Source organism: Protopterus annectens, chromosome 1.part0, assembly GCF_019279795.1.
Source record: "Protopterus annectens isolate FY-2018-M chromosome 1.part0, PAN1.0, whole genome shotgun sequence".
Classification (NCBI taxonomy): Eukaryota; Metazoa; Chordata; order Ceratodontiformes; family Protopteridae; genus Protopterus; species Protopterus annectens.
The window spans coordinates 536,366,577-536,384,436 of record NC_056725.1 but is presented as its reverse complement, the minus strand read 5'-3'; the positions used below and the strand labels follow the sequence as shown (position 1 = coordinate 536,384,436).

Genomic DNA, 17,860 nt, shown 5'->3' with positions numbered 1-17,860 from the left:
CGAGATTTCCTCCTAATGGTGCCAGTAGTTGAGCAAGGCTTGGAGGAGTTAAGGTTAAGTCATTGTGCACCCCATGGGGGTGGCTTACTATTCCCTGCTTTGGACGTGGGAGCACCCCACTGTTTAGATCTGTGCATAACATGAGACCGAAGTCTTGGTGGTCTGCTGCCCCTGGGTTTGGACTGAGAAGGCCTGGAAGGGACTGGAAAAGACCAGTTCTTTGAAGGCCAATGCCTACTGAATCTAGTTGGCTGTACTTGTAAGAAATCTTTAACAGTTTGCATAGACTTAGCTTTTTCATCCATCCTTTTGAGGATTTCTTCTGCTTTATTGCCAAATAGGCACTCTTGGTTTAAGGGTGCATCCAGTAATTTTGCTTTTACATGATCTGGCAAGTTTTGTTCCTTAAGCCAAGCATGCCTTCTGAGTACAGACCCAGTGACAGCAGCCCTGCAAGATACTTCTAAAGCATCAAAACCATACTGCAAAGTATGTTTACCAACTTGGTCAGCAGAATGCATTAACTCTTGTAAATCTTTGTGTTCTGCACAGTCAGGAATCAACATAATTTTCTGTTTAATTAGTCCCATAATATGCTGCTGATACTTTAATATATGAAACTGGCAATTTAAAGCCCTAATGGCCAGAGTAGCAGAGGTGTATACCTTCTTACCCCATCTGTCTAAAGCCCTAGAATCCATGTCAGAAGGGGTAGAATTTTTGGCAGTAGTAACCTTAATGCCTTTTGGTCTTTGTGAAATAGTCTCTGGATACACAGTAGGATTCTTGAAAAGGAATTTGAGAGAGTCAGGTACTCTATAGTACCTGTCAGGTTTCCTGGGAGCTGGAGGCAAAGTATCCGGGGTAAGGATGGATTCCAAGAAAACATCATCTACAATCTCCAAAACAGGAGGGATAGCTAGATGCCTGTGCTGAGGCAGGTTTAAGAATTCCGTGAGTCTCTCTTTGGACTGAGAATAGTCCTGGCTTTCCCAGCAGAAATGCTCCCTAAGGGTATGCAAGGTTTCACCAAAAGAAAAATCTTCTGGAGGGGAAGCAGAGGGAATGGAATCCTCTGCATCAGAATCCTCATAGGTAGATAAGGGTAAGTCCTGGTAGTCAGAAGGAACAGAGATATCAGATTCCTGATTAGAAGAGTCAGAAGGAAAGTCAGTTCTAAGACTCTTAGAGGGGGAAGGCTGGCTTCCCCTAATTAAGGCAATATGGTCTTCAGCCACTCTGATCATTTGTTTTTGAGGCATGTGGGCCTGAGAATGTGCCTTGGTCGTCGTTTTTCTAGGTGTAGTGTGAACTTTAGGCCTGAGGAATTTGGCATTTTTGGCTTGAATCAAAGTAGTCAGTTTAAAATGAAAATCGGTAGACCTGTATACACCCTCAGAAGCCAGTGCCTGCACAGCAGCTCCGGACCCATCCAAGGTAGAGACATCCACAGGTTCCACAGTCGAAGAAGCATCTCGCAGCATATCAGACTCCGAATGGGTCTCAGTAGAGGCCTGCGAATCTGTAGAAGCGGGTATCAGGGGCTGCAAAAGCACCTCACTGAGTACCGGCGGACTGGCGAGTAGCTTAATGGAAGTGTTGCCGGCAGTTTTGGACATATGCGGTCTCTGTCTTCATCCTTACGTTTTTTCAGAAGATCGGTAGTCGGATGGCTTAACAAAGCCATTTTGGAGAATGAAGACTGAGAGCGAAAGTATTTAGCTACAAAAATAGCCCAACGACGAATAGTTCGGGTGTTGAACAAGGCACAAAACCGACAGCAAGGGACTTCATGGTCTGGGCCTAAACAGGTGGCGCAGTAAGAATGAAAATCTCTATGAGGTATTTGCTTTCCACAGGCAAGACAATTATTAATTTTTTCTGACATCGGTTGGAGCAAGAAAAAATAATCCCCATCGGGGTACTTATCTTTTAGAAGACTTCAGGTCTGAAACTCGAAAATGAAAATTTCAGGAGGCAGCCGACCGGCACCTGTGAACTGCTGCTTCAGGCACTGCACAGCAAGAAAGACTGATATAATGGTGTCGGCTGTGTGTTTTATAAACATGACGTCATGGAAGAAGCGACAGCATCCGATGCAGAAATCCCAAGACTCTGGTATTCAGGTCAGCTGAGGGCTACCTGCAGGCAGATAACCCAAATGTGATGACTGTAACAGTGAAACACGAAGAACATCAGGCATAATACCACCATTAGCAATGTTTTCTCCAGGCTCAGCAATCCCTATGTCACATGACCCACTTCTCAGCATAAAAAGTACAGTTGTATACACTTACCATAAATGTAGATGTTTGAGTGTATTCACTGTTGCAGTTATTACATTTGGGTAATCTGCTGGCAAGTTGCCCTCAGTCGGCCTGATTAACAAAGTCTTGGGTCCTGCATCGGTTGCTGTCCCTTCTTCCATGACGTCAGGTCGTCAGGGGTATAAAACATGCAGCCAACACCATTACATCAGTTTTTCTTGCCCCAGATGTCAGGTGCTCCCCAAATGGGAAGCAAATAAAATTAAAAAATGCAAAAATATACCTCCAACCAAAAGCAAATACACCAAAAAGGCTTTTTTAAGCATAGTAAAAGAAAGTAGAGGTATAGTAAGAGAAAAACAGGGGGCTGGAGGGAGGGTAACCAGGACTGCAACAGTGAATACACTCGAACATCTACATTTATGGTAAGTGTACACAACTTTACTATGTTCTTCATGTTTCACTGCTGCAGTCATTACATTTGGGTAGATTTACAAAGCTATGGTTGGGAGGATGGAGTTATACAGCATTAGGACCAGCTATAAGGCCGTGCAAGACAGCAGTGGCAAAGCCAGCTCTGGATTTAGAGAAAATTGGTAAATGGTAATGCTTGGTGAAAGTACGTACTGAACTCCAGGTAGCAGCTTCTAGAATATCCCTGGTAGGAACACCTCTGAGAAAGGCTGCAGAAGTAGATGCAGCCCTGGTGAAATGAGATCTGATCCTCTGGGGGATAGGTTTTCAAGGTGCTTATAGCAGAAATTAATGCAATGGCTTATCCATTTAGAAATGGTTTGTTTTGAAATAGCCTTCCCTCTAGCCCTGCAGCAAATGCCACCAGTAATTGTTCAGATTTTCTTAAATATTTTGTCCCGTTTAAGTAGAATCTTAGCTGTCTGTGCACATCCAATGAATGCAGAATCCACTCGCCCTTGTTCTGTGGATTTGGGAAAAAGGTTGGCAGATGAATGGTCTGATTAAGAGCCACACTAGATACCACTTTAGGCATAAAGGATGGATTGGTCCTGAGAGCCACCCTGTCCGGGTAAAAGATAATAAAAGGCTCCACTGCCATGAGAGCCTGTAGTTCTGAAATTCTTGTAGCTGAAGTGACTGCTAAAAGAAAAGCTGTCTTCCAAGAGTGAAATTTTATGTCTGCAGTAGCAGCTGGTTCAAAAGGAGGCAGGGTGAGTTTTTCCAACACAAAATTGAGGTCACATGCAGGAGTTGGTGCTCATCTCAAATTCTTTGCCCCTCTGAGGTACTGCTTTAGCAGGGGATGAGAAAAGAGGGGAGGCTCTGTGTTTTAATGAGCTGAAATGGCAGAGGCATGGATTTTTATGGAAGAAAAGGATAGGCCCTTGTGAAGCATCTCAGTTAAATATTGCAAAATCTGAGGAATATTGGGCATTGCTGTGTTTATTCCTTGTGCTTGGTTCCAGGCACAGAATCTTTTCCATTTATCAGCATAAGATTTTCTAGTACTAGGCCTTCTAGCCTCCAAAATGACATCCATCACAGGTTTGCTGAGAGATGTAACTGGTGAAATTAGTTGATTAACCATGCTGCAAGATTCAGAGTTTGGAGATGAGTGTGCAGATTTTGATAGTTCTGCTGAGACAGTAGATAAGGTGTTTGAGGCAGGTACCACTGAGGAAGGTGTGACATACTGCGTAGGAGCGGGTACCAGTGTTGGCATGGCCAGTCTGGAGCAATCAGAATCATTTTTGTTTTTTCCTGTCCGACTTTCAGTAAGACCTTGGAGAGCAGAGGCAGAGGGGGAAAGGCATAGACTGATATGTTTTTCCAGCTGAAGGATAGAGCATCCATTTTCCAGGCTTTTTTGTGAAGAATTCTTGTGCAGAATTTGTCCAACTAATAGTTTTGGGGTGAGGCAAAAAGATCTATCTCTGGGCTCCCCCATTTCTGTGCCAACATGCTGAAGATTTGTGGATCCAGTTTCCATTCATGTGGCTCCATAAGATTTCTGCTTAGTTCGTCTGCCAGAGTATTTTGCTTTCCTGGCAGGAACTGAGGTTGTAGATGTATTTGTTAAGTCAAGGCCGTCTTCCACAAAGCCATGGTAAGTCTGCAAAGGGGGTAGGAATGGGTACCCCCCTGCTTGTTTATGTACCACATGACTGTGGTGTTGTCCGTCTTTATCAGTAGTTGCCCTGGATGAAGATAGTCCTTGAAGGCTGACAGAGCATTCTGTACAGCTAGCATCTCTTTCTGGATGATATGCAGGTGCATTTGATTTGGGCTCCATTTGCCCTGAATGCATCTCCCTGCCAGATGCGCCCCCCCCCCCCCAAGCATAATCTGATGCATCTGTAGTCAGGGTTTGGGTGGCAGGGGGTGGAATGAATAACAGTCCCTTGTTTTGGTGACAGGCCTCTGCCCACCATAGGAACTCTTGCTGCAGGCAAGGAATGATAGGAATCATTGTATCCAGGCTGTGACAATGTTGACTCCATTAGCATTTTAGGTACCATTGAAGTTTCCTCACATGCAGTCTTGCATATGGAATTAGTAGAATGCAGGAAGCTATGAACCTCAAGGCCTGCAGAATTTGTCTTGCAGATAGCTGGGTTTTTGTGGCCACTTGTTTGAAGTAAGTCATCAATTGGATTTGTTTTTCTGCCGTGAGGTAAGTCATCTGGGCAGTTGTATTCAAGCTTGCACCCAGGAATGTAATTATTTGAGAGGGTACCAGTTGTGATTTATTTTTGTTTATGGTGTACCCTAGGCAAGTTAGAAACCTTTTTACAAATGCCAGATGCTGTAGAAGTGTGTCCTTGTTTTCTGCCTGAATTAAGCAATCGTCCAGGTAAGGATAAATATAAATGTTTCTTTGTCTGCAAAATGCAATTACTGGTGCCAGGCACTTTGTAAAGACCCTGGGTGCAGTACATAAGCCAAAGGGCAGTGCAAAGAACTGGTAATGCAAATAGCCTGCTTTGAAGCAGAGGTATCTTCTGCAAGATTCCCTGATTGGGATATGCAGGTAAGCCACTTTTAAGTCTAGAGTTACCAACCAGGCATCCTTGCCTAGCATAGGCAGTAACCGTTGTAGAGTCAGCATCTTGAATTTTGGAATTTCCAGAAATGTATTTAGAATGGATAAGTCCAGAATTGGATGCCATGATTTATCTTTTCTGGGTACCAGGAAAAGTCTTGAATAAAAACCTTCTCCCTTTTCCTTTTCTGGTACTGGTTGAATATCCCCCATATTCATGAGGGACATAACTTGTTTCTGGGCATCTGCCCACTGATTTGGAGGCAGATCTGGCCATCCGTTTGGGATTGGCAACACGTAGAAATGAAATCTGCATCTTTGGGATACTACATTTAAAACCCATTTGTCCTGGATAATTAGATGCCAATTTTGTGCATGAAGTGCCAATTTTCCCCCCAAAGGGGCTGCCAAAAGATAAGTGATTGGAGATGGCAGAGGAAAGTCATTGAGACTGTTTACCGTAGGGAGGTGCCTTGTTACTTCCAGATTTGGAGGTGGAGGCACCCCATTGTTTTGTTCTGTAAGTACCTTGTGACTGAAACCTGGAACCTTTGGAGTGTCTGGGTTTGACCTGAGTGGCTCCGGTGGGTACTGGAAAGGACCAGTTCTTAGTAGGCCAGTGCCTACTGAACCTGGGTGGCTGCACTTGTAGGAAATCTTGTACAGTTTGCATAGATTTAGCTTTATCTTCCATCTTTTTCAAAACTTCTTCTGCCTTATTACCAAATAGACTGTCATGTTGTAAAGGAGCATCTAACAATTTTGCTTTAACATGATCAGGCAGATTTTGCTCCTTGAGCCAAGCATGCCTTCTTATCACAGATGCAGTTACAGCGGCCCTGCAAGAGGCCTCAAAGGAATCAAAACCACATTGCAAAGTATGCTTTCCAACTTGGTCAGCTGAATGCAATAAATCCTGTAACTTTATTTTCCACACAGTCAGAAATCAACATCATTTTCTGTTTATGTAGGCCCACAACATGCTGCTGATATTTAAGCATATGAAATTAACAGTCTAAAGCCCTGATTGCCAAGGTTGCAGACATGTAAACCTTCTTACCCCATCTATCCAGCGCCCTGGAGTCTCTATCAGAAGGGGTAGGATTCAGCAGTGGATGCCTTAACGCCCTTGGGACCCTGAGAAATGGTTTCAGGGTCAGCAGTAGGGTTTTTAAAAAGAAATTTGTGGGAGTCAGTAGCCCTGTAATATCTGTCTGGCTTACTAGGAGCCGGAGGCAGGGAATCAGAAGCCATGCTGGATTCTGAGAAAACATCATAACAATGTCTAGAACAGGAGGTATAGCCAAAGGCCTATACTGAGGAAGAAGAAGGAAATCCCTGAGCCTCTTTTTAGATTCTGAAAAATCCTGACTCTCCCGGTGAAAATGCTCCCTTAAGGTATGCAAAGTTTCTCCAAAAGAAAAATCCTCAGGAGGAGAAGCAGAAGGGATGGATTCTTCTGCATCAGAGTCCTCATAAGGTGGAATAGATAATTCCTGATCAGAAGAGGAATCAGAAGAAATGGAAACCTGATCTGATGATTCATAATCAGTGCCTTGTCTAGGCGTCTTTGCAGGACGGGGATGAGAACCCCTGATCAAGGTAATTAAATCCTCAGCCATTTTGATAATTTGTTTTTTAGGCATAGGGGCCTGTGCACGTGGCCCAAGCGTTGTTGTTTTAGACAAAGAAGTTGATTTTGGCCTAGGTTTTGAAGATGGTGTCGGTTTAATATACAAATCTTTAGGCCTGAAAACACACTCAGAAGCCGGTGCCTGCTCAGCGGCACTGGACCCATCTAAGGTAGAAATATCCGCCGGTTCAATACTTAAAGTGTCTCGCGGCATACCGGACAACAAATGGGTCTCAGTAGAGGCCTGCGAATCAAAAGTAACGGGCATCAGGGGCTACGAAAGCACCTCACTGAGTACCGGCGAACCGGCGACTGGCTTAGGAGAAGCTTCATCGTCGGTTTTGGACCTCGACGGTCTGTCTCTGTCTTTTTCTTTGCGTTTTTGTGTATTCCGGTAGTCGGATTAGTAACCGACGACATTTCTGGATAATTAAATCTTCAGCCAAAATATTTAGATGCAAAAATATACCGAAGCTTAGTAGTGCGTTGATTAAATTTAGCACAAAACCGACAGCAAGGCACGTTGTGGTCAGGGCCTAGGCAAGGAATACAGTACAAATGAAAATCCTTATGAGGTATTTGCCTCCCACAAGTAATACAATTATTAACTTTTACTGACATCGGTAAGGAGCAAGAAAAAGTTTCCTCAACGGGGTACTTAGCTTTAGATTGAAGACTACGGTTCTGAAACTCGAAAACGAAAATTTCTGGAGTCGGCCGACTGGCACTTGCGAACTGCTTCTGCTTTGGGCACCGCGCGGCAAGAAAGACTGATGAAAATGGCGTCAGCTGCATGTTTTATACCCTTGATGTCATGGAAGAAGGGACAGCAACTGACGCAAGATCCAAGACTTTGTTAATCAGGCCGACAGAGGGCAACCTGCCAGCAGATTACCCAAATGTAATGACTGCAACAGTGAAACACGAAGAACACTGTGTGGAAATGAAATCTGTATCCCTGGGACACTACATTTAAAACCCATTTGTCCTGGAGTTCCCAGTTTTTTGCATGAAGAGCAATTTTTCCCCCCAAAGGGGCGGCTGAAAGGTAAGTCCTTGGTAATTTTAAAGGAAAGTCATTGAGACTGTTTACCATAGGGGGGTGTCTTGTTATTTCCAGATTTGGAAGTGGAGGACCCCATTGCTTAGTTCTGAGAGTCCCTTGGGACTGAAACCTGGTGCTTTTAGTGTGTCTGGGTTTGGCTTGAGTGGATCTGGAAGTAGCTGGAAAGGACCACTTCTTAGTAGGCCAGTGCCTACTAAATCTTGAAGGTTGCACTTGCAAGAAATCTTTTACAGTTTGCATAGATTTAGCTTTATCTTCCATCTTTTTTAGAACTTCTTCAGCCTTACTGCCAAACAGGTGGTCCTGATTTAAAGGAGCATCCAACAATTTTGCTTTAACATGATCAGGCAGAGATTGCTCCTTAAGCCAAGCATGCCTTCTAAGCACAGATCCAGTAACAGCAGCCCTGCAAAAGGTCTCTAAAGAATCAAAACCACATTGCAAAGTATGTTTTCCAACTTGTTCAGCAGAATGCAATAAATCCTGTAAATCTTTATTTTCCACACAGTCTGAAATCAACATAATTTTCTGTTTGAGCAGTCCCATAATATGCTGCTGACATTTTAGCATATGAAATTGGCAGTTTAAAGCCCTGATTGCCAAAGTTGCAGAAGTATAAATCTTTTTACCCCATCTATCCAGCGCCCTGGAATCTCTATCAGAAGGGGTAGGATTTTTAGCAGTAAAAGCCTTAATGCCCTTAGGCCCCTGAGAAATGGTTTCTGGATCCGCAACAGGGTTCTTGAAAAGGAACTTATGGGACTCAGGAACTCTGTAGTATCTGTCAGGTTTACTGGGAGCCGGAGGCAGGGAATCAGGGGCCATACTGGATTCCGAAAACACATCATCAACAATGTCTAGTACAGGAGGTATAGTCACAGGCCTATGCTGAGGTAGAAGGAGGAAATCTCTAAGCCTCTTTTTAGATTCAGAACATTCCTGACTTTCCCAATGGAAATGCTCCCTTAAGGTATGTAATTTTCCCCAAAAGAAAAGTCCTCAGTGGGAGAAGCAATAGGAATGGAATCCTCTGCATCAGAATCCTCATAGGTAGAAATGGACAAATCTAGGTCATTGGAAGAATTAGAGGTAACAGTCATAGTCAAGCTCAGTCCTAGGCCTCTTAGAAGTGGGGGGGGGGGGGGTTGACTACCCCTGATTAGAGTAATAAGATCTTCAGCCATTTTGATCATTTGTTTTTTAGGCATAGGGGCCTGAACATGTGGCCTGGGCATCAGTTTTTTTAGACATAGATCGAGATTTAGGCCTTAGAATAGAAGGTGGAGTCAGTTTAATATGCAAGTCTGTAGGCCTGAATACACCCACAGAAGCCAGTGCCTGCACAGCGGCTCTGGACCCATCCAAGGTAGAGACATCCGCGGGTTACATAGGAGAAGCATCTCGTGGCATACCAGACTCCGAATGGGTCTCAGTAGAGGCCTGCTAGTCAGAAGTAGTGGGTATCAGGGGCTGCGAAAGCACCTCACTGAGTACCGGCGAACTGGCAACTGGCTTAGGAGAAGCGTCGTCGGCAGTTTTGGACCTCGATGGCCTGTCTCTGTCTTTTTCTTTGCGTTTTTTTGGAATTCCGATAGTTGGATGGCTAACCGACATCATTTCTGGATAATTAAACCGAGAACCGAAATATTTAGAGGCAAAAATGTAACGATGACGGATAGTGCGCTGATTAAATAAAGCACAAAACTGACAAGAAGGTATGTCATGGTCAGGGCCTAGGCAAGGAATACAGTACAAATGAAAATCCTTATGAGGTATTTGCTTTCCACAAGTAACGCAATTATTAACTTTTACTGACATCGGTAAGGAGCAAGAAAAAGTTTCCCCAATGGGGTACTTAGCTTTAATTTGAAGACTTTGGTTCTGAAACTCGAAAACGAAAATTTCAGGAGTCGGCTGACCGGCACTTGCAAACTGCTTCTGCTTCGGGCACCGCACGACAAGAAAGACTGATGTAATGGCATTGGCTGCATGTTTTATACCCCTGACGACCTGACATCATGGAAGAAGGGACAGCAACCGACACAGGACACAAGACTTTGTTAATCAGGCCGACTGAGGGCAACCTGCCAGCAGATTACCCAAATGTAATGACTGCAACAGTGAAACATGAAGAACATCCACTGGTTCTAGCCCTGATGGCCAGGGTGTAAGCCCAAGACAGCCCATCTGCATTTAAGTAAAGGGATATGGCTAGTGTTGGATCCTAATGTTATAAGGATGAAGGGGTCGGTACCTACTGGGACAGTTTTGGGGTGCAATCTTTCTGTTGGTAAAGTCATTGTAAAGGGACATAGTCAGTGACTAATACAACTTTTCTATCTAGCAAATAATATTTTAGTGTGGTTGTTGTGTCTTTCGGCTTTTTCCGGTTAGGGGTCGCCACAGCGGAACTCCGGTCCGCTAATGATTGTTAGTTGATTTTTACGTGTCGAGTTACCAGCCCTGACGCACAACCTTCAACAAAGGTACGCCCATTCACGCATGTCTCCACGCAGAAGATGCTCTAGCTGAGGATCGAACCGGACAGTGTCTTACTGTGAGGCGACAACGCTACCGCAGCACAGTGTGGTAAGGACACATTTTATGGCAAAGAATTTTCTCAAGAGCTGACCAACATTTCTCAGTGTTACTGAGGTTTCTACTTATATAACAGATTGTATAGTTTAGATGTATCTGCATACACTAAGAATTGCTTGGAGAAATCTGTAGTAATAGTATTGGATGTGAGCACAGCGTCCCTTTTAATTACCTGAAGATGTTTTCTACTTCAGTCATCCTCATAACCTTCAAAAAGCCTTACCTTTGGTAACATCAGTCAAAAGTCAAGCAAAGGCAATAAAATTAGATTTAGAATAACTGATAGCTAGGTCAACAAAGACTTAACTTGTTTCTTATTAGCTGGTGTTGGCCAGTTTTCTACTGCTTTAATTTTATCAGCTTCTGGTTACACTGTTCCTCAGCCTGTTACATAACCCAAATAGTGCTTTATTTTCACTTAGCTAAATTGCCAGTTAGCCCAGAATGACAGAGGGAATCTAAGAGGGTTTGAACTTTAAGAAAATGACTTTCTCAGTCCTCAGAAAATATTATTATATCATCCAAGTAGACTGCTGCCATATTAGGTATGGGGACTATGAATTTTGTCTGTCAGCCTCTGAGATGTTGCAGGTTCTCCACGGAGGACAAAAGGCAGGACTTTGTAGTGAAAAAGTCTGGTTCGGTCCAAAGTAGAGAGAAACTTCACATTACTCAACTTTACAGTTTGTCCACTCAGAGCACGGGATATGAATCAAATCTATATATACTATTTAACTGTGTAAGTTGTTAGAAAATCTTATAAACCCATCAGGCTTGGGGAGCAGTAGAATACAGCTAGTCCACTCACTTTGGGATTTTTTTATGAGCCCAAGTTTGGGCATTTTCAGTATTTTTACACCCCTCCTTTACTTTGTACTGTATAAGTATTTAGAACAGTTTTAGATTTACTTTCTCTCCAGGGACAGTTTTTATGTTGGACTGAATTACACTAATTCTACCAGGCAGTTGTGAAAATATGTAATTACTCCGGAATAAACATTACTTCACTTCGCATGTTTCTGAGACATTGATATCTAATCTGTTTTGATTTCAGGACACACAGTGGGAGCCTTACATTCTGCAGGCATACTTACTATAAAAACTTGAGTTTCCCTTCAAGATTTCAGAATGTTGATACAAATTGTTCTGGTTTCCTAGCTGTCTCACCCCATAATTCACCTTGATTTGCTTTGCTACTTTAAAAGGCATTCTTTTCAACAGCAGAAACAAACATTAAGTACTTTACCCTTGAATTCTCTGTGATGAGCGTTTTTGTTTCATTCTCTCTAAAGCTGGTTGCTATGAACAGCCTCACTCTAATCTGCATGTCTGGTCTACATGGTTCAGCAATTCTGTAGCTCCTTTCCCTGACACCCTTTGTTTTGTCTTCTTCTTCTTTGTCTTTTGGCTTTTCCCATTAGGGATCGCCACAGTGGATCAACGGTCCACACAACGACTGGCAGTAGAGGTTGCACTGCTTCATAAAGGCAAAACAAACAGCAAATACACCACCATCCCAGTGATGTTTTTCACCAGGATGAATAGTCACTATGTCACAGCTCAGATACATACATAATACTTAAATATATCCCCCCAATAATGTGATATTGCCCTCTGAGTACTGAGCTATTTTGCTTTCAGTGACATGACCGACAGCCATATTCAAAACCCAGTCATGTTAAGAATATTCATGCTATGCTTCTGTCAGTTTCTTTACCTTGACCAGACCAGTTGAAATGCACATTGTTCCTGGTGTTGACATGTCTGTACTTGTTACTTCATTACAAGGGACAAACGGTAAGCATGAACTTCACTGAACTCAAAGTCTGTAATGTCTGCCACTGCATTAATATGGAACACCTACATTCTGATGGGGAAAATTTTTTCTTCAGTGCTTTGTAATTGTAGTTTGTTATAACTGTATGAACTTACACTGTGTGAGCCAGCAGTCTACTATAGTGGTGTTTTTCCCCTTTTCTCCGTGCGACTGTGGAGCTGGCATAAATTAGTTGGGAGAGGCAAGCTATTATTCCCTATGTGAAAAAGATTTTTTGAATGCTTTTAGGCCTTTTCAAGTAACATTTCTCAATATAGGAAAACAGTGAAGTGTAACTCATTTTAGATGACTGAACATTGGGGAAAACATTGACCAACCACTAGACTATACTATGATAATATACATCTTTATTTTGTAGCATTCAGCTTAATGTAATAGTCTATTTATCTGAAGCAGTCTTCTGAGACATGAAATATGTAATTCAGCAATACTTACCTTTTAGCACAGTCACTGCTGATGTCTGAATCTGTATCACTGACATGGTAATGTAACTTTTTTGAAGTTCTTCCTTTGCTTGAAACAAATTCATCATTCAATCCAACTTCCCTTAATATGTCAGAATAATGCTTCTCTGCTGCTTGTTTGGCATTGTGCTAAAATTAAAAAATAATATATGCTTAGCCTGGTGAAAATTACTGCAAAACATGAAATCAGTACCCTTCATCTTACATAATACAAAACATGCAATCAGTACCCTTCATCTTACATAATACAAAGCATGCAATCAGTACCCTTCATCTTACATAATACAAAACATGCAATCAGTACCCTTCATCTTACATAATACAAAGCATGCAATCAGTACCCTTCATCTTACATAATACAAAACATGCAATCAGTACCCTTCATCTTACATAATACAAAGCATGCAATCAGTACCCTTCATCTTACATAATACAAAACATGCAATCAGTACCCTTCATCTTACATAATACTTACTACTTCATTCATTATCGTCAACGTCTGCCTGTACAAAGGGTGTTTGATTTATTTACTGACTTTTTGCCCAATGAAGCACTCTCTCTCTCATGCACTGACTGCTGTTGTTGCTGTACAAACATTGTTCTTATAATACCAGTCTCTTTTTCTGCATTACACTAATTTCCTACATAACTCTCCTCATAGTGCCAGTAAATACATCTGTAGCATATACAATCATTATCAAGCTGCTATAACGGCTGTGGATGCTTTTACCTGCTATCTACACTCTTACTCCATTTCTACTGACTTGTGCCTTTATACCTAAATATATTAACCGATTACTCATTCACCTGACACACAACAGGCATGTGTGTGTGTGTGTGTGGGGGTGTACGCACCACAGATGCATGTTCCTTGCATTTATCAATCTAATTAAGTAGTACATGCCCAACTTATCCTCAATATTAAGAATTTTCAGAGAGCAGGTGAATTTAAATTAGGCATGTGCAATCAAACAGTACAAGGGCTTTACACTGGAAAAGAGGTCATGATAAAGGGCATAAATGCTGATTGGAAGGAAGGAATAATTAAGCAATGCAAATAGTGTGGGGAAACAAGATATTATACTCGTTTTTGAATTAAGGGAAGCTTAACATAGTATCAACTGCAGAGACTTCACCTAAAGACAACAGGTGGTAGGACAGTACAATTGTGTAAGTAGATGTTTGAATGATAACTGCTACAGTAGCCTAAGTTATAAGGGTCATGTCCTGCCAAGGACAAAACATTAGACAACTTTCCTAGCTTCAGTGCACCTTCCAAGTACCCAAATTGTTAAAGACAGCTTCAGCTTAGATGACAAAAAGTCAGGTTTGGTCACTAAGCCCTTCAGAGCTTTCATGCATATATAGAGAGAGGGAGGCTAAAGCCCTGAGAAGGAAAGTACTATGAAAATAATAAGGCTAAATGTCCTCATCCTGACATAAAATCATGCAAAAAAACAAGGGGGATGGAGGAAGAGAGTGGCAATTGCAGAAGTGATCATTCAAAAATCTACTGTAATGACAAGTTTGCTTGCCAAGTTTATGTTCTTCAACTGAAAACTGCTGCAGTAGTCAAATTTTTATGACTAGATTACTATAGCTTAGATAGAATTGTGAGGGGAAGAATAACAGTCCAGGATTCCCTACAGAATGGGCCTAGTAAAGCCTATCCTTTACATGGAGAAGGAATTTAGTTTGTAGTGCTTTATAAAATTATGTACAGACGACCAAGCTGCTGCTTCTAGACTTCTAGAATTCAACCCTTTGCAGAAAGCCACAGAAGAAGCCAAGGCCCTTGAAGAATGAGCCATGACCCTGCCTGGAATCATTTTTTTGTGTTTGGATTAACAAAAAGTAATAGCATGAGACACCAATTTGGACATAGTTGGTTTTGACACTGGTAGTCCTTTCTTCTTTTCTTCACAAATAATGGACAACTGATCAGAAGATGTGAAAGATTTTGTTCTGCCAATATAGTGCTTGATTTGTCTAAGGACATCCAAGGTATGAAGTATCCTTTCTCCCTCATTTTTAGGCTCAGGAAAGAAGACAGGGAGATGGATATCTTGACTTAAAGTAAACCTGCATGCCACTTTAGGCATAAAAGGAGGATTACTTTTCAAATACATCCTGTCTTTGTGAAAAGAGAAGGTTGATTCATCATAAGATCTTGCAACGCAGATACTCTTTTTGCAGAGGTCAGAACAATTAGTAAGACTGTTTCCAAGCCAGGAACCTCAAGTCAGCCTGTTGACCTTGTTAAAATGGAGAAGCATTAGTTTTTTCTGATACAAAATAAGCACAGAAGAAGGAGCCACCTGTTTTCTAGGAGGCTTGTTGTGCAACACTCCTTTCCAAACATGTTCACATGAAACTGCATTGAAAGGGGAATCCACAGGTAGACATGCTGAAATGGCTGACAACTAAACTTTGACTGGGGAGTAAGACGGGCCATAGTAACTTACACAAATAATGTAAAACCAGAGAAACTCTGAATGGGTGTGGTTCTGTTGCTGGATTCAACTATAAAAAAGTTTTCCATTTGCTAATATATGATCTCCTAGTAGCAGGTTGTCTTGCCTCATTAGTACCTGATGCATGTTCTCAGAATGAAGGTGTCTGAAAGATATTATGATTCTATCATTCAGGCAGTGAAACAGTTGCAGTTGTTTGGGGTCAGGATGTATCAAACAACCCTGGTATTGTGTAAGTAAATCCAGCTGGTGTGAAAGCTTGCGGTAATTGCCATATACCACTTCCAGAAGAAGGGAGAACCACTGTTGCCTAAGTGGAAGAGAGTCACCACAATGATTTTTGTGGAGTCCTCTTGAATCTTCAGAAGTACCCTGAATATTAGTGGAAATGTTTTAGAAACATACAGGGGCACTCCTGGCCAAGGAAAAAAAAGGCATCTACCTTCCAGGCCGTTTTGTATGGAATCCTGGAGCAGAATTTTTCCAATTGATTGCTTAAAGAGGAAACATAAAGATCTAATTGAGGTGCTCATCAATGAAGGATCAAGTCTTGAAAGACCCTCTGATTCAGTTTAGATTCACAAGGAGCTGTCCTGGTCTCACTCAGCTTGTCTGCTACACAATTTTGTTCTGACAGAATGTATAATGTTTGTAGAATGAGATTGTGCTAAAAGGATATATCCTAGGGTACCATGGCTATTCTGCATAAAGGTAAAATCTAGTTTCCCTTTCTTGTGTATGTACTGCATCACTGTGGTGTTATCTGTAAACAGTTGAAGAGGTTGCAGAAACCACAGATGATTTAGAGAGTTTAGGCCACTTATAAGAGCTAAGGTCTGTTTTTTGCTGTTTTATTCTGTCTTTTTTGTTCCAAAGATCCTGCACTTTTATTCCCATTGATACTGCTGCACATGCAAAGCCTGATGCATCTGTAGTTACTGACAGCTGGAGGAGGAGGGGAGAATGGGAGACCTGGATTCTGAGAGATGTGGTGTCACCACCACATAAATCTCCCTTTTCACAAATCCTAGAACTGGAGTTTAAAAGGTTAAGGGATCCTGCTGATGGTACAATAGATACTTCAGGTACCACTGTAACTTTCTCATGTGGAGTCTTACAAGAACTATTATGAGTATCATTGGTGCAATGCAATCCCAAATCCTGTGAAATCCTCTTGCTGAGATGATAGTCTGAGTGGAAAACCTCAGTATTAATACAGATCTATTTTTCCTGTGGAAGAAAAGCTCTTTGAATTGCGATGTCTACCAGACACTACAGAAAAATAAGCCTGTGAGAAGGAGCCATAAAAATCTACTGAATGTTCTCTTCGAATTGCAACCTGGGTAGGAGATTCTTTCCCCAAATTAGAGATTTCTGACACTTTGAAAAAGACTCTACAAAGATAAGCAAGTCAAAAGAGGAAAATGTGAATGCCTTGTAGTCTGCAGTAGGCTATTACAGGTGCTAGACAGTTTCTAAACATCCTTGGAGCTGAAGATACCCCAAAGGATAAGAAAGAGAACTGATAATGTGATCCAGACGCAAAAAACTTTAAGAGATGCCTGAAATTTGGATCTATAGGAATGTGATAATAATGCATCTTTTAAATCTAAGGTCACTAGGAAACTCATATGAGGAATAAAGGGTAACAAGTTGTGAAGTGACATCATTTTGAACTTGGGCAACATCACAGACTCCTTCAGAAAGGAAAGATCTAGGAATGGACTCCAGGAGGTTTCTTTACTTGGCACCAGAATCACCCTAGAATAAAACAGAATAAAATCCCTCTCCTAACTGAGGAGGTGGGGTGGCTTCTATTTTGGGGATAAACCACTTCATCTGATCCCATATCATTAATTTTGAGGCTCAACAACATAAATGTCTTCAGAAAAGTAACATTCCTTTTTTGTTTTACCAGAATAAGTCATATTAGTAGAGTCAGATCCTGCAGTAAAGTCTGAGCTCATTTCAATAAATTACTCCTATCCAGCGAAATTGAGATAGAAGGCATATGTTTCAGTTTTGTATCTTTTTTAGCAAGAATTTCTGAAGAAACAGACAGAGAGTAGCTAGCCATAGTTTCCCTAAGAAAGGGCACAACTTTCTGACTAGACAGCCAATCATGCTCTGATATTGCTTTCAGGAATGACAAGAGTGTCTCTGTCTTGCCCACTAAGTGCACTCCCAACAGCCACAGAGGATGTCTAACCAATGCTCCATGGTGGATGTATGGACTACACCAGAGGGATTCAAGGAAAATGACTGGTCTGTGGAGCCAGTTGTAGACACTTTAGAATGACCCACCTGCATCTGAGCCAATATAGAAGCCTGCTGTGTTGGCAAAGGCTGTTTAATTACTTTCTTCTTTTTGTGGCTGGAAGAAAGCAGAACCAGTAGGTTGTTTCATGGTCAAGCTGGAAAAAGGTGCAAGATTCGCAGGTAAACTTAGCAGCAACAGCTAAAAAAAACAGTTAAGTATCACAAAAATGGCTTTTCCCCTAA

At 41.8% G+C, this 17,860-nt stretch overlaps 1 protein-coding gene across 1 annotated transcript in view; it reads right to left on the bottom strand.

The window, feature by feature from the left end:
* Nucleotides 1-17,860, bottom strand: part of FAM161A (FAM161 centrosomal protein A) — a 683,959-nt gene that overhangs the window by 93,233 nt on the left and 572,866 nt on the right. Inside the window, exon 5 of the mRNA XM_044061183.1 lies at nucleotides 12,856-13,013. Within this exon, the coding sequence (XP_043917118.1) occupies nucleotides 12,856-13,013 (158 nt within the window). The remainder of the gene's footprint in view (nucleotides 1-12,855; nucleotides 13,014-17,860) is intronic.